The 23,997-nt window shown below is 41.3% G+C and overlaps 2 protein-coding genes across 2 annotated transcripts in view; both read right to left on the bottom strand.

Moving 5' to 3' along the window:
• The window catches only part of NHLRC2 (NHL repeat containing 2), a 267,757-nt gene that overhangs the window by 69,727 nt on the left and 174,033 nt on the right, over positions 1 to 23,997 (bottom strand). The window lies entirely within an intron of this gene.
• The window catches only part of TDRD1 (tudor domain containing 1), a 31,423-nt gene that overhangs the window by 7,143 nt on the left and 283 nt on the right, over positions 1 to 23,997 (bottom strand). The window contains 14 exon segments of the mRNA XM_069864129.1: positions 1,147 to 1,395; positions 2,721 to 2,891; positions 4,292 to 4,399; positions 5,546 to 5,713; positions 6,141 to 6,212; positions 7,772 to 7,913; positions 7,915 to 7,944; positions 9,211 to 9,357; positions 9,975 to 10,157; positions 10,509 to 10,610; positions 12,166 to 12,226; positions 13,348 to 13,453; positions 13,824 to 13,971; positions 14,268 to 14,338. Of these exon segments, the coding sequence (XP_069720230.1) occupies positions 1,147 to 1,395; positions 2,721 to 2,891; positions 4,292 to 4,399; positions 5,546 to 5,713; positions 6,141 to 6,212; positions 7,772 to 7,913; positions 7,915 to 7,944; positions 9,211 to 9,357; positions 9,975 to 10,157; positions 10,509 to 10,610; positions 12,166 to 12,226; positions 13,348 to 13,453; positions 13,824 to 13,971; positions 14,268 to 14,338 (1,758 nt within the window).

The following is a 23,997-nucleotide window of genomic DNA, read 5'->3' as shown; positions in this document are numbered from 1 at the left end:
ATCCTGAATGCTTATTCAAGTTTCTTGTTACAAATCATCTGTAGGTGAGTAGGGAAGAGTACAGACAAGGTGGCAATAACCTGAGCAGCAGGGACTCTGGGGGACCTTGGTTCCTGGGAAACAGGGGAGAGGGCACAGAAAGCAGAAAAAGCTGTCAGAGCCCTGGAAATGGTCTGAGAAGGAGAAAGAACAAAAGGTTTAACAGGAAGATTTGCTACAGAAATTTCCACTCTATTTACTCTAGTAGCTGGAAGAAGGTTATTATTTAAGCACAAGCTGTAGAATGCTTCATGTGAAAACTACGTTATGGCACATTGGAGAAGCCATTGTTTCCTCCATCAGCATTTTGTTATATTTTCCTGTATTTTTCATAACTCTTAAGTTTGTTACAGCTTGTGGCAGGCAGCAGCACACAAATACTGTCAGCCTTTCAAACCTAAGTCCAAGTGGGCAGCCTCTGACTTTGTGAGACCTTTGCAGTTCAAAGTGCTTGCATTTTTCTCTGAACATGAAGCTCAAGAAGACTTCCTTCAGTTTTCAGTACAGGTAGATCAGGAGAGAATATACAGTTTTACCAGACACGAGAAGGAAAAGAGGGGCTTAACATGCTTCATACAACAGAAGCCAGGAATCTTCCCACCATACAAAGAAATCACACAAAATCTGCAAATCTCTCACATTGAATATTTAGTCACTAAATGAAAAAAAGGCAATTTAGGTATAAATGAAATTCTACAGGCTATAACAGTCAAACAAGTTAAGGAGTAAACATGTGGATTCAGGAGTAAAACAAAGGACAATGAAGATGAAATACTATTTGAGCTAAAACATGAGGGCATAAGAACGAGGTACTAACTAGTCATGTCCTACTTCAGCTGGGAATTCTAAGACTTCTAACCAGAGAAAGTGAAACACCAGTATAGTCTTCCAAAAGTAACTCTCATGTATGCACACACACAAATATACATACACACATATGGACACAAAAGCAAACACAATTTCGTCATGGCAAAGCTTCAGAGCTATGAAGGCCACACTTGATGAGCCAGACTGTGAAGTTTTTAGCAGGTAAGAGCTTCTGTTCTTTGTACCTACTCCAGCAGGACGTTAAACAATGACAGTTCAGCAGGACGTGCTTCTACTCACCTTCTGCTTGTTTAACATCACTCATTCTGATTGTGGGCAAGGCCACCCCTGACTCCTCAACGGCAAAGCCTTTCTCTATGAGATAAGTTGATACATTCATTACTGGAGTAACTGATGCGTCTGTAAGCTCCACCACAGATCTGTAACTCTCTTTATCCACTACTTTTACTATGAACACTTTGTCTTTCACCAGTCGTTTCATTAAAGAAACAGCTTCTGAGGTCCAGGTTTCAGATGGTGGCTTTACACCTAAAAAGTCACACAGCATGGAAAGATTCTGAAGGCAGTCTCAACAATACATGGAAAGGTACAACCCACTCCTCATGCTTGTAAGAAGATTCCAAACCCAATAATTTGGATTCTGAACTTCTGTTGTACTTGGATTTTATAAAAATCTGATAAAAATTACATACAACCAGTCTAACACACAAAAAAGTGACAACTTGGACTTACTACTTTCTTAGAATGAAAGTCTGTAAGAAGCGTCAGCCTTCTGGTCTCATGAATACATTCTATAGTTCCAAGTAAAGTGAGGCATCTCTTGGCCAACGTACTTACCACTATAAGCTGTGTCCTCCTGGACAGTTTATTCTTTATGCTACTAAATTTACTTCTAAAATGCAAGTTATAAACAGAACTTTACAACAGCAGATTGGCAGAAGTTGTCTTCCAGAAAAACATTTTATGTATCAATAATCCTTGATTCTAATCAGGAAATACGTGACCATTTCTTTGTGTCCATAGTGTGTTTAGGACCTTTCTTAGTCTTAGAACACTCATCAGGTATAGGCATCATGATCTGCCCCAGAAGAGATTTCTTTAGGTCACATTCCATACGCATTGGTTCTGTAACTACACACAAGGGAAGTATCATTTCATGTTTTCCTCCAAAGAAGCTAGAATGCTGCTCTGAACTTCATTAAAAAAATGAAAAGCAGGTTAAGTATCAAGCATTGTAAAGAAAGGACAGACACCAAGTAACGAAAGAAAGCTACTGAAGAAAAGGAATGGACTCTCTTGCCTAGTGATTGGAACAAACACAGAAAAACAGCTTTCAACAGCAGGTTAAACAAGTATGTCAAAAACACAGATTGTGATACTGTCTAGGAAGGATGAGCTAGGAAGCACCGATGTCCCTTCTAACTTGACAGATTTCACAAGTCTACAGAGAGGAGCCTACCAGAAGTTTCATTAGATTTCCCCCAGGGGAGGAGGACAGACAGTTCTGAATTGCAAGATAGAAAAACTGTACTTCACCTTCCTCCGCAGTGTCAGAACCATAAAAAAATTAAGAATTCCACAAATCCAGAAGATGAATGAATTCTGCTTAGAACAAAAGCACACGCAAAACCTAACAGGTATGTTAACATGACACAGATTTCCAAACAAGCCATGCGTCACCAGGGATATTGCAAAAGACTTCTCATGTTTTGTAGATATTCCACAACAATTAAGAAGCCTGGAAACAATGTCTACTGTTATCTCTACCCTTCCTCATATTTCAACGGGATTGTTATCTAACCCCACTTATTTAGGTCTATCCAGTTTGAAACACCTTATAATTTACTTCCTACCTGCCAAGGTACATCTTACGGCTTGAGCTGGCAAGTCCATTAATTTTGGAATCATAGGACGCAGTCTCGTTAGTGGAAGAACTTCAAAATTACCATAATCTATATAGCCTGCCAAAACAGTATCTTCAGAAACATACGCCACAACAGCAGCACGGTACCAGAGATTGTCTTCTGGAAAGGAAGATACAGATGTTCATTGTACTTGCTTTTAACTTCTGAGAAGAGAATGATTTTTGAGGCATTGTATATAAAAATATAACGTAAACCTCAAAAAGTAGCAGCATTTCAGTTCGCACAGATCAACCCTTCACAAAACATCAAACCCCATCACCCCTTGTATGAGTTGAGCGTTGCAAACCCACTCTTCCCATAAACACCCCTCACCTCATAAATACACATTGCAATGAAGAACTGACTACATTATGTGGATGTAGTGCTTCTGTTCAATGCGTTTAAACAAACAGCAAACAGTATCTCAGGTGACCACAATGAGATGCAATTCAAAGGCCACACAACAGATCTAATAATTGAAGTGTTTTAATTCAACTGAAGTATTTGAGAAACAAATAGAAGCTGATCCAAATTCATGAAGACCTCCAAGGCACTGAACTGACAGCTTTCCTGAGCAGGCACCTGAAACCAGTTCCCATTCAAATGCCAAAACAGCTTACTGGCAGTACTAGCTCTCTCTGAACATGCAAAAGAAGCACTTATTTCAGCTTATCTGTTCAGTCCCACATCTTATGTATTTAAAGCAGCAAAACCAGAGGAAACAAAGAAATAAGTGACCAGTGATGTTTATCCATGACAAAGAAGCAACATTTCTGACCAGAAAAAAAGGCATAAGAACAGTAAGTTGTGGGCCTTTCCTTGTTAAAAGCTGGATGAAAATGAGAATGGTCTGTGAGGAAAAGAGTCATCTTCACCCTACTGTACTCAGGCAAACAGGACTTCAATTCTAATAAACAAAAAGGTATTTATTTTATACAGACTTAACCAATCTCAGCACAAAACACACAGAATGCTACCCCATGTTTAGGCAGGATTCAATTTTGTTATGAGACCTGTAGAAACCTGACATCGATGGTAATTGTCAGGTGGAAACTACATTATGAACATACAATTCAAGACTACCACGTCTTAGGTAAGTAATATTTTGATAAGTCAACTATCAGAGCAGCATCGTTACGTATAACCCCATTTCTCTGTCCCTTTTTTGGGGTCTAAAATTCCAAGTCTACATTTATTTCCAGCCACAGGAAACAGTGCTCACCAACATATCAAAATCTATATTTCTTCATGGTCTCTTAAAAAGCTCCTTTACACAAAAAATGAATCCAGCATTAAGAGTTTGCTCAATGAAGGGACCATTTCATGTTCTTCTCTTAAACTACTATTTTATAGAGCACTATTATAAGTTTTTAAAATCACTACCAAATGTTATCCACAGCTAAAACCAGACAAATAAAATAAACTCTACATGAAACACTTCTAAACATAACTACAAAATATATTTCTATTTTGTAATAAAGTGACATAAATTAAGAGACATAATAGCACTCCTTTCATACCTGTGAACTGGGCACAGCACACGCTTCCAGCAGCAGGATGGAAAGCAGGACTACTAGGAATTTTGTCACAGTGTTCTTTAAGAGACACTTGAAGCTCAGCAAGTTGATCTGAGGTTAAAATATACAGGTTTGGAACACACAGTGTCTTGTAATTCTTACAAAAGTACACAAATCTTAAGTTCAAAGCCTGGAAGAACACCCCATAGTATAATGGAGATTATCTCACATAGTGTTTAGCATAAAACCAACACTATAATGAGACTTGGACTTCTCAACCTGTAAGAGCCAGAGGAATCACAGTGGTAAAGAAAAGAGCCAGGGAAAATAACTCACAGACTTCAATACAGGAACAAAACTGAAGCCAGCAGGAACTGAACCAAGCTATTGGAGACACACTAGAAGGAAACCAAGGAAGACAGCTCTTCCAACAAGAAGAAGATGACAAGCGCCTCTTCTCTCTCAAGGACACACTATGCTGTGAGTGTACCCAGAATTCAAAGGCTGCACAAGTACACAGCAGAGAAATCCACTGCAGGAGAAACACCAGATCACACCCAGCTGCAAAAGCTCTTTTAGGTGAGAAAAAATCCCATTGGCTCAGACAACACTAGCAGGACATCCCACAATCTTACTCCGCTCTTTTTCTCTCAAACGTCTGCTTACAGGCACTGTGGGAGACCACCAAAAGTCCCTGCCTCACTACAGTGTTACTTATAGTCTTGTGTTTTACTGTATCAGAAGACCACTGCAGGGTCTGGCACTATTACCTGGCCTTCTCACACTTGGATATTCTCCCCATACTACATAACAAAGAGGTTCAGTGACCACACCCAGCCTAGATGGAAACACTTCCTTCCCATGCTAAAGAAACAAGTCATCAGAGGAATAAACAAAGTAAATTCAAATGCATTTCTGGAACACATGGAAGAACCTATTCAGAATCAAATCTCTGTGATACAAACTAACTTCAGATTGCCAAAATCCATGCCACACCATCTTTCTCCTCTGCACTATTCAGAGTGACCACAAATTATCACCTTACAGGTTATTAAGTGACATGAACAGCTCAATGCTGTCAAAAACACCCTTTGCCAATGCCATGGCTCTTAACTGACTGGAGCATGGCCTAATGCTACAGTGAATCACCGTTTCAGGCCAAGCTACAAAACCAGCAACATCTCCCTCCAATGACTCTCTACTAAAAAATAATGCCATACTACATATCCTGTATCCCGTTTTCCACACCTCACTTACAGGCACTGTCCAACCGCTGGCAGAAAAAGTTTTCTGGATTTAGAACGCAGTGAACCACAGCAGAAAATGCGTCTCCCACGAGTACGGAGGGACACTCTGCAACAGAATTCACACAGTGAAGCAAGTCATCTTCAGCAATTTTTTCTTTATCTCCCTTAGAATGGTTCTCTGACACTGTAGAGTAAAACAAAAAAAAAAAAAGAGGAAAGAAGCTACTGATCCAAAGTGACTTTGAAACATGCAACTTCACCAGCCAGGATGCAGAGACTTCAAAACTGTGCTAACTTAAACTGCAAGATTTAAAGACACTGAAGCAGTTTATTCTTTTTGCTGACTCTTTGAGGGCCCCTGTCATATTGTCCATGAAATTACTGCTCACACATCACTAAACAAGTACTTTATACTATTAAAAAATATATGCTGCTGTTAATGGTGAACTGCAGGAAGCTCCACTAGCCAAAGCTTTTAAATAGGCAGTGATGCTAGTGAACAGCCAGAGTATTTTCTGCATTCAGAATATCACATGACATGGGAGGACTTAAAATTCCTCAAGTTTTTTCTGTCTCTTACAAAGAAGTTAGATTTGCTTGCTTACCTCTTGGAGAATATGGTCCTTTGGCACTACTTCGAGGACTTGTATCCGAAGGTATTTTATCTAGACAGTCACCTAAAATACAGATGTAAGAAAAAGTAATTTACTATACAAGATAATCATCGTTTAGTTTTATTTCAGAACCATCTTCTGAGCCTGACCTATATCCTTGTCACAAGGTGAGCAAGTTCTACTTACCTGTTGATGTTACACTTACTTGTTGAGCGCTTAATGTGCCTACGTAAAATAAAAGTCATTTCAGAGTAACTCAACTACATGAGTTTTCTGAAGATATTCACAGATCCAAGATTGTTTGGCAGAATAAAATGAGCAAAGGAGCAACAATCAACATCTACTTGTACTTACTAAAGTCTGTTGGCTGGAAAACTCATTACAGCTTTTCACACACACAGTCATAGATTACCTTCAGATTTACAACACCGAGTGTGCAATGAGTTACCAAGATTTACAAAGAAATCACAAGTTTCTTATCTACATGTTCCATTTCCAATGCATGAAGCAGACATCCAAGCTTTCAATATAACTATTTTTAACTGACAACCTGAATATAGATGCTTAAGTTGCTTTTTAGGGCCATAGAATAGACGCATGCAACATTCCAAGAATGCAGTGAGATTTCTGTCCTTCTCCCTCCAAGCGGCTGGGGAGCGCTGCTTTGCCACTAGTTTGCTGTAAAGCAACCAAATGTGAAGTATGCTCAGCAGAACCCTGAGCCAGTTGAATTTACACAGGACTAAGATGAACCATCACTTTACAGACTGCAGGGACTATGACACAGAGATAAGCTTCATGCGCAAGCTAAGGGGATCAGCCACTGCTTCCTTCAAAGTTTCTGTGTGTTGCACACCAATAACAAGAACGTGCTCTTAGCACTGCACTGTTCTTACTCTGCAGACAGAAGAAAACTAAAAACAGTGCTCCAAGTGATGACAACAGGCACACCTTCTCTGTACTAATCTGGTTGCACAATCAAAGCCAGCTCCTCAGCTCAACTGAGTATCTGTATTCAGGCTTCTCAGAGATCGGGTGCTCTGTTTTCTATATCCACCAAGGCTTGCTATGTCGGAACTATAAACCTGCTTAAGAGTTCTCCAACAAGGTACAATAAATATCCAGTGGTTGCACTTTTTGAGGGATACCTGTTTTAATGCACATGTACAAAACATAAGAAAAGCTGATAAAATCCTAACTGGAACTAAAAACTGACACTGTTATATTTGAAGACTTAAAAATGCATGAGATAAAAGGAACAACACCGTCAAATATTTGCGTGCCTCTATTAAAACTGAAAAATAAACAAGATAATCCAGAAAATGCTAAATTTATTACAATTCCATTAGAAAAGTTACCTTAGTAAAATTTAAGGCTATTAAGCATAAAGAGATATTTCAGGTACAGACATTTTTAAATGACCTCTATATGGAAGAGTGAAATAAAAGAACATAAAAAAATAATCAAGGAGCAGATTGGGAAACCAATGAGGGAAGAGGGGAAAAGAAAAAAACCAACTTTTCCCTTAAAGTTATTTGGGCAGAGTTAGGAGGAAGGAAAGGGAAGATAAAAGCCTTACTAATTGTGTTGGGTTTCTTTTCCCTGCACTACCAAGTACTTACCAAAATCTGAATGAACAACATCTACAGCAAAACTCGGCGTCTTTTCTTCCTGTAACACATCAACAACAGTTACTGAACAGTGCTTTCCCATAAGCTGGGAAGAAAAGTTGGCAGTGCCTTCATTCCATCCCTTTTTTTTTTTAATCATAATTAACAAACGAACACTTAATGGCCTGGAAAGAATTACAATTAGAACAAAAAGGGATAGGGGGTTGTTTGCCCTGTAGAAATAGTGACTAAATAATTGAGGCCCTCAGAAATATAATCTTGCACTGAAAAGTTAAAGCTGCTGTTGGAATTTGAAGTGCTATCATATAATCATAGAATGGTTTGGATTGCAAGGGACCTCAAAGCCAATCCAGTTCCATCCCCAGCCACAGGCAGGGACACCTCCCACTGGATCAGGTTGTTCAAAGCTCCATCCAACCTGGCCTTGAACACCTCCAGAGATGAGGCAGCCACCACTTCTCTGGGCAACCTGTGCCAGGGCCTCTCCACCCTCATTGTGAAGAATTTCTTCCTAACGTCTGATCTAAATCTTCCCCCATCCAATGCAAAGCCCTTACTGCCTGGCCTATCAAAAATCCCTCCCCAGCCTTCTTGTAGGCCTCCTTCAGGTACTGCAAAACCTCTATAAGGTCTCCCCAGAACCTTCTCTTCTCCAGTTCAATTAACTTCTTTATGAGACAGTTAAGAATTAGGAAACTGCATTCAAAGCGTAAACTATATTTCCTCTGATCCCCGACTATTTATGCTGTCTGATGCAAGGCATGGGTGTATCACACACCACATCTGACCCCAGGTGCACGTCCAGCTTTTCCTCAGCAGACACTGAGGGCTCTAAGCCAATAGTCAAACAGCTTTCAAATCTCCAATGGACCTGCAGAAAGACTATTCCAATAGCAGCTGATGTGATCCATCACTGGCTGAAAGAACGCTTCCCTATTCTTCTTTGTACACAGTTAAACACACTAACTCACAGATTAAAGCCAGGCTATCTGTTTCATGGAAGACATTTACACAGTTCAGTGATGAATTTAGACCAACAGCTACCTTTACTACAGACAAAATTTGCCCAAACTACCAAGAGTTTTTTTCACTACTGTGCGAAACCAGACTAGAACAGGCAGGCAGAATGCTTCCCCTACTAGCCCCTAGCATATAAAGGGACATGCAGACCTAATCACCCTGCATGGCTGTTTTATTTATCAGCTTAGAACCCAAGAATTCTGGGACTAGGAAGACAAAAAGCCAGGTGGCCTTCCTCACTCCCATGGAATAACTAGGAAACACTGCAGAAGGTAAACCGCAGTGTAGCATAGCAGTTTTTATGCATCACCTTCACTGAACACAAAATACTGTGATAACGACAGCTACACTAAGGCACGAGCTACTCTCATTTAGGGCTATTAATTTAAAATATCTCAGCTACTACTCACACATGGAGGAAACAACAGTTCAGTGTCTTTCTGCAAAGCTTTAATGCAGGACATTGGAATACTTTCTTCATTTCCATAATCTATATAGAGTACTCGTGCTTTCTTTTGCAACACATCCACGTCTTTTACCAGTGCTCTGTTCCAGGTCTGTGTAGGAATAAAGGACAGTCTCAGTAAGACACAACACATCTTGCTTTACTTCATCTGGTTTGTTTATCAAAGGCACTGATCAATTCTGAAGTGACTCAAATGAGCAGAACTCACTGTACTGTCGACTAGTCTGAAGATAAAATTCTACTCTTATGGATATTGGCTACCACACAGTAAATAAAGAATCTGCTAACAATGGAACAGAAAAATGGAAATAAATACAATAAAGAGGTAGGAAGGGAAACAGGAACTATATGTCACTGTAGAAATGCAAACAGAAAAGTCAAGTAAGAAATGAAAAATTAATAACTTCCTTAATTGAGCAGAGCCATAGTCCAAACTGTTCCAACTACAGGAGGTTAGATTTGATAAGAACATACACAGCCTTTGAGTAACAGGAAGGCAAACATATAGCAGTAAACTTCTTAGCAGGCGAGGCAGTAATCAAGACCTTAAATTTGAGTTCCAGATCTTATAATGCTAGTTACTAGCATAATTCCACCACAATAAAGTGATCTCTAACTGGCAGCCCTGACTGGTAGAGACATAAAAGCAAAACTCACAAAAGATGAGCTCAACACAGAGTCATTATTTTACAGCCAATCAGATATTACCTGATCCAAAGAACACTTTGCAATGCAGACCTCCCCTTTCATAGCAACATATTGCTCTTTAATAACTGCATTAGCGTAAGAGTCTTGCAGTTTCACAGAAAGTTTACTGAAGTGGTCTACAACTTCTGGAGTATCCATCTGTATATAAAATTCACTTGGACTCTTGAACTCTGTTACTGTGCCCTAAAGGGAAAAGCCATAGTAGATGGTAATTACACATGAAAAGCCTACAGGGTATTATTCAGGATCAGTGTTCATTTCAGTAAGTGCTTTTCATCCTATACCAAATTTTGTAGTTATGTTTCGAAACTAGACAATTAACTACAGGGACCAAAACCAGTGACGTTCACCTTCAAAGAAATAATGTTCCTCACTTATTATCCCCAGACCTCCTTGCCTTTACTCACCTTTATAAAGGTATTTCCCACACGAGCAAACTGGCACAAAACTGAGGTGACACGCAGCTGTAAGTGCTTAACAAAGCTTCAAATGCAACCAAACAAAGCATTGTAGATTCTTCCAAAATTAAAGTACCTGTACTTCCATAGATTTTTTGATCCCTAGAGTCTGGAGATCTGAAAGCATTATTTTCTTGTGCTCTTCTGTCTTGAGAGGATTCACAGAAGCTGAATGATCCTATTTAAAACAGCCACAAGTTTAAACCGGAGTTGTTTAGCTGCAGCTCCTTGTAGTAGCAAATGAAAAAACAACCTGTTTTCATTTCAAGAAACAAAGTGCTTTTCATGATTTACAGTAAGCAGTCTCACAGACTTCGTATTACTCTCGGAAGTAACTTTACCATTATCACAGAGGTTACTGAACACACAATGAAAAACAAGTGCTGAAGCCTCACACATTCTCACGTGTTTTACATGACAACTCAGTCGTGTTTCCTGGGATGCTCTCATGACTAAGAGGAATCCAATTCCATCCTTAATTGTCACCTTAACACCACAGAGCAGATTTTAGCTATTGCTTTAACTGCTGGCAGCCATTCTTTAAAAATGTCTAAACATTCTAAAGCACACAATCTGTCTGAGACAGCCTAAAAACAGAAGAAAAATAACCTCACACAGATCCTTAGGAAAAATCTCTTCTACATTAGGACTGACACACCACAGACAATGCACAATGATCAAGACTACTGTTGCAACTCCCAAGTTAATTGTTTACTTGCAACAATGACCATTCTATTAAAAAAAAACCCACATCTTATGGTACAATAGCAAAATACATTAAATACTGTTCAATATGCCGTAGAAGCCCTTTTACTTCTGCAGAACTACTTGAGTTTCACATGAATCGGCAAAAAAATAGAAGCTTCTGATATTTCAAAATAAATCAGCTAGAGATTGTTAATTCATATTCCACATCCTCTTGACAGAAAGGTCCTTCGCTAGGAGTTGATCAGTTTTACTGGAACACAGTCACAAGTACACGCACAGCAGAAACTTATCAGAATGAACTAACAGAAGTCTCATGAGCCAAAATGAAGCCTCTACATTCCTTCCAAAAATTAAACAGATGAATGAGCTACTTCAAAGAAGCACATGACAAAGGAGTTTGCTTGCACAGTGAAAACAGCAGGCTAGCTGGAGATATGCACATCTGCTTGCTTTCACAAATATCATCCCAAGGAACCACAAGGACAGCAAAATGATCTCCTGAGGAAGAGTTCACAGGAAGAATACAGGAAATGTTTGGCTGAAAGTAAGATCAAGAGGCTACAATACACTACAAAGGAGAACTGCATCACGTTTAATTCCTGCTGCAGCAAGGAAATAAAAGTTTATCTGTATCTGTGACTATACAATACTACATTACAAGTATTTTGTGGGCAAGCATCAGCTCATGATCCACGCAGAAAACAAGACACCACCAACATTTTTCCAAATTGGACAAGCTACTCGTGTTTCCTTGCTAAAACATTTCTCTAGCAGCATCCTACAAGTCTTAGCCTTTTCACAAATGTTTTTTGCCAGATAAAAACCAAGCTGTCTGACAGCACTGCTAGGAGCTCTAGACATAACTTATCCTTCTCCGAGTAATTTTAGATTTAAAGCACTGATCTTTCTATAAGGAGTAGATCATACTCTCTGGAACTCATTCCTTTTCAGTGTAGGTTAAATTAAGTGTATTGCAACTAGCTCATAGCAGATCCATTCATGACAGCGAAAATTACATACTATACCTTCAGATCAACTCCTCTCTCAGTTTCAGTAGGTAGCTTCTCTCTGTTGTCATTACTTACACTGTAATCAAAGGAAGACAAATTTTGAAGAGTCAAGGACAGGCAAGCAGCATTCATAACACTTACTGGCAAATAAAACAAAAAGGCTAGGTTCATAGTATGTGGGTTTTGTCAACCCTTATTCCCCCTTCAAGAAAATGCAGAATGGCAAATCCACGACTAGTTCCCTGCAATGCAACATGTGATGTGTTTTTCCTGATGCCATCAACAAAAAATAAATTAGTTTTGATTAAAATGGATAAGAAATCTCACACTGTTGCTGTGGAATTCTGATAACACTGTAATCCCAAGAAAATCTTAAGGACTACAAAATACAGTAAACTACTGTCCCTATGTTCCATTCCATCCTGACCTCCCATTTCAGTCACTGTAGAAAAACTCAGGGGGGAAAAAAAAAAAAAAAAGAAATCTCTCTTGCAAACTTCAATTCTGGACACCTGGTTGAAGATTCACTAAACTGCAATCATCACTCCTTACTGTCAGGTTAAACACTCAGATCGTTCCCCTGAACTGTTCCAAAGCCAACCAGCCAACGTGTACCACGGCACAACTTAGCAGTGCTTGCTTTAACAGATTAGGGAGCAATCTCTTGAGCATCTAAACTGGCATGTCAAAACACAATAATGAGCAGCTAGAGACAGCTTGTTCTAACTGCAGCTGTGCTCATCAAAGATCGAATATCCAAGTTCACTGAGGCTCCAGTTAAGATTCAAAGGGTACCTCTTCAGAGCCTGTTAAAAGGCAATCCATTAACCCTGGCACTGCTGAAAAGCAGCCTCACTTCTCCTCACTTGCCTGTGTCACCAACTTTGTAATAGCAAAGTCATGTGACACTGCTGGTATTCTTACTGCATGCTCACATTGTTCTGATAGAAGAAAAAATGATGCTTTTGCTTTAAGTTGCTCTACAGAACACATTAGGAACTCCAACAGTATCTTTCAAGTCACCTTTCAAAGGCAGCAGAGCTGAGTTTCCTGGTAAACATAAGACAATGCAGTTCTAGCCTAAGAATAAGTAGCATATTTTACTGTAATAATGACCTTATACGGTCATTTAAGTTGTATTAGGAGGGATACTGTCTTCCAGCAAAGTTTATTTAGCAGAACTTTTAAGAAACTTACTTCTGTTTAAGTGGCTCACATACAATACTATGTGCCGGCCAATCTTTCTTCTGACAATCTGCAGAGCAATAGGAAACTTGCTTGCATTGTGAACATCTGAGGTATCCTTAAAGTCAGAGAGAAACATCTATATCAGAAGAGACAACAGCTGCCACGATGCAGTCTCCAAATACTACTTAAAAATTGCTTTACGAGATGGCTCCACTACAGTTCTAAGCACATACAAACAGTTTTCTGTATTCACATATAGCTGTCAGACTTTACTGCTCCAGGAAAAACAAAAAAAAAAGACTTTTTTTATAAGGACATGCTCTCCTGTTTATCAGTTCTGTCACCCCAACTAAGTTCCGAATGGTCACTGTAGTGAGATAAAAAAAATATACATCCATTTAAAGACATTTCTGAACAAGTCTCCTGATCTGGTGTCAGTGACAAACAGACAACACATCACAGAGTACAGAACAACAGGCACATACCAAACAGACTGCAGTGATGACAAGTACTTCTTAGAGAGCGTGGTACTAATGAACTAAAGAGACTTTCATCATAGCCAATAGAGAAAACATTCTTAGAGGAACACTGCAATTTCTTCTGCTTCTGATTAGATTCACGAAAATGGGACATCTGTGGACGAAAAATTTCGAGTGATTCTTACCAGAAAAAAAGCTGTCCATTACAGTAGAAATATTAAAATATCATAAAACAGTTTGGGTTGGAAGGGACCTTAGAGATCATTCAGTTCCAACCCCCTTGTCATGGGTAGGGACACCTTCCACTAAGTCAGGTTGCTCATATACCAAAACCTGACAACAAAGAGAGTAAAAATTTCAAAGTTCTAGAAAGACCAATGCACACTGATCACTTCTGCTATGTAGAAATGCTCTGAATATTTAGGGCAATTATAAAGTGCAGGAACTCACAGAATTTCCTTTATCAGCTGCAGCTGTCAATGGCAGGTTCCCTCTATCAGTTATGCCTTCCACAGAACTTCCTAGAAGCAGATACATTTGCAAAGAGATCTGATTAACAACACTAATGCACGCACATGTTACGGAGTATTTGCAGGAAGACAAAAGGCTCTTGTCTACTCCTTCTACACTGCTAGCATGTTTGAGCAAACTGAGATATCATGACTTCAACGCACTCTGGAAGTTACTTCTTGTTTTCACTCCGATGCTGCATTTATTCAAACCTAGCATCGGTGATATTAAAGCATTCAATATAAGCCTTAATGTCCTCCATCCATAAATTTGTTCCAATTTAATTTGTTTAGCAGGAAGAATAAAAAAACTCAAACATATTTCCAATATCCATAGGGCAAAAATTCAGAATAAGCAATAAAGAGTCGTAGAATTCTGTGGTTGGAAAACACCTTTGAGATCATCAACTCCAACCATACTTGCCCACTAATAAAACATATCCCTGAGTAATATATAGTTGAAACAGTACAAGTTCCTTTCAATATCATTGAACACGTGGCCTATGTTCAGTTTATGCATAGTTTTGTCACAAGTACTCAGAAATAAAATGCTCTGAAACAAGTGATTTTGACATTCCAATGAGCATCTTATAAGCCTTACAACCCTTAGAAGACACACACTCAGCCAAGGCTGCATGCCAATATGGTAGGAACTATGTTTTCCTAAGTTTGCAACTCATTTACCTACAGAAAAAAAATTGTTTCAATTCTAGACTACATGTGCCATTTGGAGCTTATTCCAGTTCAGCAGGCTGATTAGCCCAAGCTCCCTGCTGAGCCAACATAAAGCTCATGTGGCCCTCCTTCTCCACCTGAAAGCAAGTTAATCTCATATACTTTACCTAAACTCTTGCCTAACGTGAAATTTAATTTTATGAATGCTCCAGCCCCAAGATGGCTGCATATCAAGCAATCTCAGAACCAAGCCTCCTTTCCTCCTCTCCCATTCTGAGTAAGAGGCAAGAAACTGCTGAAGGAACTGCAACCACTATTGCATGTATCTGTGACAAATGTCCCAGTACTCCAATTATCCCATTTTCTCAATGACCTATTTTACAGCCCACACCAAGTCTGGATAATTACAAGTTAAGTGTATTTATACACACTAATAAAGTTTATCAATAATCAAACACATACACAACTCCAAAAGAACAAATTCAAGATGCCTCTGTCATGCTTTGGACAAAGTCTCTCATTGATTGCACCTGTACTGCAGTTAAAGTTTTCTCTACTATTTCTACACTTGGCAAAAAAAATTACCCCGTATTGTTTACTCACAAAATACTCATTTTTGTTAGAAACTCAGCCTTCTAACTGAGAGCTTTGCAAAAGGAAGCTGGCACCCATGGTTCTGCTGCTTTAACCTCTAATACAACTTTATTACCTTTATTCTTCATCGAGTGAAGCTGTTCTGCCATCATGGAAGTGTTGGCATCAGAGTGCAATGGAAGGTGGCTGCTCACCGGGTAACAACAGAAGCATGGATTTAAACATTAATTCAGGCAGGCACATAAATCAAATATGAAAATATTTGGAAGTCACATTCTGAAGCTCTACTTGAACTTTTGGAGTCTTTAATTTGTACAGTAAAAAGCAAAATTCTTTCTGCATTCAAGAGCCCTACAACGAACATCCCAGATTGAAAATAAGTGGCAAAAAGTCCTTTTTGAGAGGACAGCACCAATAAGCTGGAACTGCTGACACAGAATCACTAGGTTGGAAGAGACCCACCGGATCATGGAGCCCAACCATTTCTATCAACCACTAAACCATGTCCCTGAGCAGCTCATCCACCCATCCCTTAAACACCTCCAGGGATGGTGACTCAACCCCCTCCCTGGGCAGCCTGTTCCTGTGCCCAGTGACCCTTTCCATGAAAAATATTTTCATGTCACAGCTGGCACGTTAAGCTTGCTGGACACAGGAGGAACCCAGCTCCCTCAAGAAGACCCCACTCTACTCCAAATCCATCTCCTTCTCAGTGAAGCAGAAGCTGCACCCGTGGGTTTCTCCAACCTGGAGCCACAGCAAAAGCTCCAAAGCCCTGAGACACAACCCGTCTCCAAGCAGGGAATTACTGTGCCAAAAAGAACTTTCGCACCTGCTTTCCCCAAGCGTTAACACAAAAATATCACTACTTTAAATCTAGACACTCTCTCGCTGCCTCACACGGGAGAAACCCAATCGAAACAAGCTCGATACCGAAGCAGAGCGGTCACAGAGCCCACGAACCCACAACCGCCCCCACCCCAACCACCCGCGAGCGGCACCGTTTGGGGCGGTTTTAACTAACTCGGAACCGAATTAACCGCCTCCTACCCGGCAGCCCCGGCCCTGCTCGTCCTCGGGGCAGCGCCTGCGTGGCTACCGCGGCCCCTGAGCTGCGGAGAAGGCGCCGGAGCTCCGGGACGAGAAGGAGGAGGCGCAGCCCCCGGCGCCGCCATCTCACCCCGCGGCGCCACGTGCCGCGCGGAGCCCCCGGCGGGCAGGGCCGGACCCTGGGGCGGGGGGAGCAGGCATCGCTTCCTCGGCTTTATAGGGTCTGGAGGGGGCTCATCGCTCTCTGCTGCCCCCTTAAAGGAGGGTGAAGGCCGCTCCGTGCTGGGCTCTACTCCCGAGGAGCAAGGGACGGGAGGAGAGTGTGAGAATTAATTGATAAGCTTTGCTGCAGCTGGTTTGCATGTTTAATTATCTCGCCGTGGAAATCTGGCCTGTGAGATGTAGCTGGTTTAGGTCAAGAGATAACCTGTCTTAGGGCTGCGAGGATTTACTGATATAGAATCATAGAATCACCAGGTTGGAAAAGACTTCTTAGATCATCGAGTCCAACCATTCCTGTCTGCCACTAAACCATGTCCCTGAGCACCTCATCTACCCGTCTTTTAAACCCCTCCAGGGCTGGGGACTCAATCCCCTCCCTGGGCAGCCTCTGCCAGTGCCCCGTGGCCCTTGCTGTGAAAATTTTTTTCCTGATGTTCAGTCTCAACCTCCTCTGCCACAGCTTGAGGCCATTCCCCCTTGTCCTGTTCCCTGGGAGAAGAGCCCAGCTCCTTCCTCTCTACAACCTCCTTTCAGGTAGTGATAGAGAGCAATAAGGTCTCCCCCCATCCTCCTCTTCTCAATATGTTTACATATGCTTAGTTGTCTCGTAAGACGTAGCTGTTTTAGGTCAGGAGACAACCTGAAGGGAGCCCCCAGACATGGTTGGATAATCTAAAAAAGAATGAATGGTCTTTGAGGATATACAGAGTTCTTTGTCTAGTATATATACCCACTGCTTTTGTAAGGTGTTATGCCCTTTTGTAGAAGGGCATCCAATTCAGCGCCGAACTGTAAAATAAAAGAAGCTTTTGCTTTGAAGACTTTGCCCTTTCAGTATTTTACTAGTGAATGAGTGTTTCTCACAAGAGGGAATGGCCAACAAGTTGCACCAAAGGGAGGCTTAGGTTGGATATTTGGAAAAAAAACCCATAGAATCATAAAGGTTGGAAAAGACCTCTAAGATCAACCAGTAGCCCAACCCCACCGTGTTGACTAATCCATGTCCAAAAGTGCCACATCTGCACGCTCTTTGAATCATAGAATCATAGAATCACCAGGTTGGAAGAGACCCACTGGATCATTGAGTCCAACAATTCCTATCAAACACTAAACCATGAACATGTTTGAACATGCGAGAAACATTCATTCAAAAATAATTTCATCTTTTCTATTTTAGTACCTATGCTGTTGTACTTATTATTAAAGAATTAAAATTGGTGATGGATTTTATTCTTACAAGTTCTGTGAGGCAGGGAATAATTATCTCTGTTCACAGAGAAGAAACTGAAGCACAGCTATTTTGCCTGGAAGTCATTTGGAGTCTCACTGTGGCAGCATTTCTGTCTAAATCTTTCTGTGTTTAAGTCTAGCATCCTGTCTGCCAAACTATTGTTCCCTGGTAAGCATTCTCAAAAGAAAAGGGAAGAAGACATCAAAGTTTTGCTTATTTTTTTCTAGGTGGTTTACATACTACCTGCCAAAGTCAGAGGAAAGACTCTTCCTGGCTCCAGTGAGCTTCCAGCCCTTGGGTACGAACTGAGTAGAAGCTGAATGTAACAGAGGCTGCTCTGAAAGCTGGAGGGGAAATTAGGTAGAAGTTAGGATTTCAGGAAATCTATCTGCAAAATTACTGAGCATTTCTTATCAGACTAAGAATGGTCTTATGGGAGGTTGCACCATGTTCCTCTGTCCCAAGATTAGCCCAGTAATCCTTCTGCCTAAAAAGCACTAATTAAGTGAGAGATTAAGAAACGTCATTGAAACCTCTCAAAAAAACAACCAGCAAACAAAAAAAAAAAACCCAAATTAGGCTATCTTTGTGACTTAAAATATCCACATTCTTAGTACATTAGCTGGATAGCTGTTTTGATCCCCAGGGCCTGCTGAATCAAAACAATGCTGCCAGTCTGAACAGTCCTTGGAAATGACGCTAATTAACACTATGGACTACGCTGGAAGTATATTGACAGGCTGTAATGAAAAGGGAAATCAAGTATCCCGCTGGAGACAGAACTTTATCAGCATGTGAACTGGCACAAAGTTTTCTTGTGCCTAGAAGCTGCAAAGAATGATTGAGCCGGAGCAAATGTTGTTTTCATTGTTTTTGTTTTTTAAATGTCAGTCATTTGGGACTTTCCATGCCTCAGGATACTGCAACAAGAAAAGGCAGGAAATGACAGCAGTAAAATTAATTCTAACAAGAAAAAAATAACAGGTCTGGCTGCAGCAGTGGAAAAAGATAAATGTGAAGGAGTGTCAAAGGTAAGTGGGGAGAGTGCTGTTAGCAGGAAGGCTGATGAGAAGCAACATCACAGGAGCTGCAGGAGGCTGATGTGGCTTGCCTGCAGTTTTCAGCAAGAGCTTTGGACTTGCCAACATGTAGGTTCTGTAATAGCTGTACTGATGTGTCATTAGCTGTAATTTGTAGGATCTAAGTGCCTCGGAACTAGCTGGGACACCACTGTGCTACGTGCTGAACAAAGGACAGTCCAAACAACATATAATGAAAATAAGTTTTTCCAGGTATAACTTACTCAGGGCACTTGTATAGTCACCATCACTCTTAGGATTTAACTACACAGTGCATAGATGAGAAACGACAGTGGTGGCAAGGTGGCTTCAGCAGTGCAGCTGTCCCTGCCTGACACAGGGAGGGAGGACGGGCTCCTGAGGCTTTGTGGATGCTGCTCCCTGATGCCCCCTGGCAAACCATTCTTGCTTAGAATGAAAGAGTTAGACAATGAAAGTGATTCCTAACGCAGAAAATAAAAACTCTATGTAATCTTGCCATGATGTGAAATGCAGGAATCAAGTCAGCCCACGGTTATTGCATTGTAACAGAATGACTTGCTGAAAAATGCAGAGGATGGACACAGCTCCCAGCTTCTTCTTGGCAATACCATGTGGTCCCAGAGGACTATGGGATGTTTGACACATCTGCTGTTTCAGCCACCTTGTTGTTCTCCCTGAACGTGGAGATGCTTAACACTTTTTTAGTTGAAAGAGCATAGGATTGTGAGCCCCTTCAGTGGGCAAAGCTGTAAAAATGCTACGTGTCATTCACAAATGTCACCTGGAAACTGAGCAATTACATGAGCACATATGCTCTTTTTCTTAGATAACAAAGCATGAGCCAAAAGCCAAATCTGTAATACAACCTTTTGAAAACACAGGCCAAATTCTGCTTCTGCCTCTGCAATGCAGAGCTTATATCTGCTGGAGATGAGAAGTCTGTTGCGTATGACTGTATTTCAGGTTATAAGTTCTCACTCAGAAATTTTCTTCAGCATTTGTACATGCTAAATGAGAGCTATGGCTGCCTAACTAAGAGTAAGTCAGTCATTCTTTTTTAACGTGAATTCAGAAGGGGCTTTATGTCCTGCCATTATCATTCCCTAAGTATCCATGGCTGCCTCCTGGGGATAAGATACTGATCAGATGAAAATTTGGCTTAAGCACAGGTACTATGAGAGGCAGAAGTATCTGAGCATCAGTACTGGCACTAGAGCTGTGGTGAGTCCAGCTGGGTACAAAATAATCCTTTTTACCTGCTTTAAGGAAGAAGTCCTCTAACAAAGTTGAATTTTCTTAACCTGATTTTGGTCCAGCTGAAATAAATGGACAGAATAAAAGGTGAAAACCAGCCAAAATTCTGCTAGGTCTGGTGGGGCACACTAAGCCACACATGGTTAACATCAGTGGGACTGCAGACAAAGTGTACAGCAAAGCAGAAGCATAAATCGTAGACTGACTGGGGCCAGAGTACACTGGTGTATCTGCAGTAGCCTCTAAGAAACTAAAAGAGGAAGACAAATAAGAAGCATTTGGGCACTGAAGTAATTGTGTTACAGAGCAGCAAGGCTGGATGAACTTTGCTGCTCCGCTGCAGAGCAGCAGTAAGAATGGAAAATCATTTCTGAAAGCAAAGCTTAGACATGGGTTGTGTGGCGATTCGCAAGTGAGTGTTGCACGGCACTGCTTTCTGAAAATGGACAAGTTTTGTCTATCTCTATTCCACATCTCACTCTTAATGTATTTTGGCAATATAGAATGCACAGCATGTTATGACCAAAGCAACGAGTAGATTTTTGCCTTTAAATTGTTATTTGGAGGTTGAAGCTGATGCTGCAAATTCTCTCCACAGCCTACTCAAGCTTATGCTCTCACCTAAATAGTGTTTTTAGTGACATAAACCTTCATCTGACCCCTCACTCATTTAGAGGTGGTGGTCAGGATATTAATGTTTAGTTATGTGAAACTTATCTTTTCCAAAATAATGAAAATGCAAAGATTTATGGTTATGAGCTTCAATTGGCTTGCAGATTGATTTTTCTCTAAAATCCCAGTGCTCTTTTAAAGAATCTGTGAAAATGTTTAAAGGGGGCATTTTCTAGGACCCAAATACTTGCTTTTGAAATTTTGATATTCTGGTTCCCTGGAAAGAATAAGGAAAATAATAACTTGCTCTAAAATAATGCTCCAAATCAATGTTTGTGAGTAAACTTACACAGCACATTGTATTTTGAAGGTCATCCAAGTTATGAACTGAAGAAATCATCACTGGGTTTTATAGGTATAAAGCATATAGGTATGCCTATGGATATAAAAGTAAATTAGCCAAAAAAAAAGGAGCAATCTGATCTAAAAACAAAATTAGTACTGCTGTGAGTAGGAGATTAGACTAGATAATCCCTCTTCCAACCCAAATTACTCAATGATTTTATCTTGCTTTTCTGTTGTTGTGGTTAAGAGGTTCCTGCAGGAAAGAGCCATTACTTACTTTACCTGATCTGCTATAGTAAAGGCAACTGTTTCACTTAACAGGTTGTCTGCTAAGGTAGTTTTTTCAATTAATTTTCAGTAAAATAAAATAAAAAGGCATTTATATAGTGCTCTGGATTCCAAAAAGCTTTGTGTTCCATGGAGCAGTTGCTGCTCACAGCACTGAAACATACTCCAGATTTTTTATGCCCCACAAATTTTCCTTTTTATTTTTGTTATATGCTGTCAGAATAAGGAATGAAGTCCTGGTGGGCGTTAATTGAAGCTGGACTCCATTTAGCATCACTGGATTTGTTCTTACATGGCATGTGGGTGCAGAGGCTTTTGATATCAGGTGTAGGGGATGGTTCTGGAAGATGAAATGCTTTATTTGGGAAAGAGGAGACTCTGTTAGTCACTGCTTGTGCACCAGTCTTGCAAAAAAGGGGAAGTATCATTGTGCCCATCTCTTGAAAAGCTGTTGAGGTAAAGAGTTCCTCCCACATGGCAGCTTCTCAGGGACATAAGACCCCTTTCCCAGAGAGGTTGTATGTCTATATAAGAAGAAAAAAAAATCAAACGTGAAATAATACTTATACATGCGCTCTAAATTATCTTATGTGTGAAATTCAGCAGCTTCAGCTCCTGGAGCTGTCAGCACCTTCAGCTAATGTCTCGTTTCATTTCCTTGTCTGTCTGTTGGCGCGCTGTCAGCAGCCTTGGATTTCAGACAGGATGCAGTAGTGGTGAGAATTCTGAGAACACATAAAACATCGTGACCAGAGGCGATTAAACTAATATAGTGAAGGCTTATACTGAATTTGTTTTAAGACGCTCTGGTCAGATCTGTCATTATCTCAGCCTCTGGAGCCCCTGTGAAGTGAGTGGGGCAACATAAGGCAAAGGAGAAGGGAGAGGGTCATGCTGTCACTGCAGGTTCAGCTACAGCAGGGTGGTCTGGGCTGCATCCAGGTGGCTCTTGGATACCTCCAGGGATGGAGATACCTGCTTCAGTGCCTGACTGCCCTCGTTGTGAACTTGTGGGAATCCAGGCTGGTCAGAGAATGGATTGAGGGCAGCCCTGACGAGGACTTGGGTGAGTTCAGGGATGAGAAGCTCAACCTCTGTGCTTGCAGCCCAGAAAGTCAACTGTGTCCTGGGCTGCATCCAAGGAAGTGTGGCCAGCAGGGCAAGGAGGAGATTCTGTTCCTCTGCTCCTCTCTCATGAGACTCCACTTGGAGTCCTGGAGTCCTCAGCACAGGAAGGACATGGATAGACAGAACATGAGTGAGTCCAGAGGAGGCTATGAAGATGAGATCTGAGGGCTGGAGTATCTCTCATATGAGGACAGGCTGAGAGAGTTGGGGTTGTTCAGCCTGGAGAAGAGAATCATAGAATCACCAGGTTGGAAAAGACCTCCAGGATCATCGAGTCCAACCATTCCTATCTGCCACTAAATTAGTGGCAAACTAGGAGCAGTCTGGCTAGAAAGCTGCCTGGAGGAGAAGGACCTAGGGGTGTTGATTGACGGCCATCTGAACATGAGCCAGCAGTGTGGCCAAGAAGGCCAATGGCATCTTGGCTTGTATCAGAAACAGTGTGACCAGCAGGTCCAGGGAGGTTATTGTCCCTCTGTACTCGGCACTGGTGAGACCGCTCCTCGAATCCTGTGTTCAGTTCTGGGGCCCTCACCACAAGAAGGATGTTGAGGCTCTGAAGCGAGTCCAGAGAAGAGCAACGAAGCTGGCAAACGGAATGGAGAACAAGTCTTACGAGGAGCGGCTGAGGGAACTGCAGTTGTTTAGCCTGGAAAAGAGGAGGCTCTCTACAACTACCTGAAAGGAGGGAATGGCCTCAAGCTCTGCCAGGGGAGATTCAGGCTTGACATCAGAAAAAAATTTTTCAGGGAAAGGGGCATTGGACACTGAGGGGCATGGTTTAGTGATTGATAGGAATGGTTGGACTTGATGATTCTTTGGGTCTTTTCCAACCCAGTGATTCTGTAAACCATGTCCCTGTGCACCTCGTCTACCTGTCTTTTAAAACCTCTCCAGGGATGGGGACCCAACCACCTCCCTGGGCAGCCTGTTCCAGTGCCCCATGACCCCTTCTGTGAAAATTTTTTTCATGATATCCAGTGTGAGCCTCTGGCGCCGCCTGAGGTCATTGCCCCTTGTCCTGTCCTGTCACTTGGGAGAAGAGGCCAGCTCCCTCCTCTCCACAACCTCCTTTCCGGTGGTTGTAGAGAGCAATGAGGTCTCCCCTCAGCCTCCTCTTCTCCAGGCTAAACACCCCCAGCTCTCTCAGCCGCTCCTCTTGTTCTCCAGCCCCTTCCCCAGCCTCGTTGCTCTCCTCTAGACACGCTCCA

Source organism: Phaenicophaeus curvirostris, chromosome 9, assembly GCF_032191515.1.
Source record: "Phaenicophaeus curvirostris isolate KB17595 chromosome 9, BPBGC_Pcur_1.0, whole genome shotgun sequence".
Taxonomy (NCBI): Eukaryota; Metazoa; Chordata; class Aves; order Cuculiformes; family Cuculidae; genus Phaenicophaeus; species Phaenicophaeus curvirostris.
This window is presented reverse-complemented; position numbering and strand designations above follow the sequence as displayed.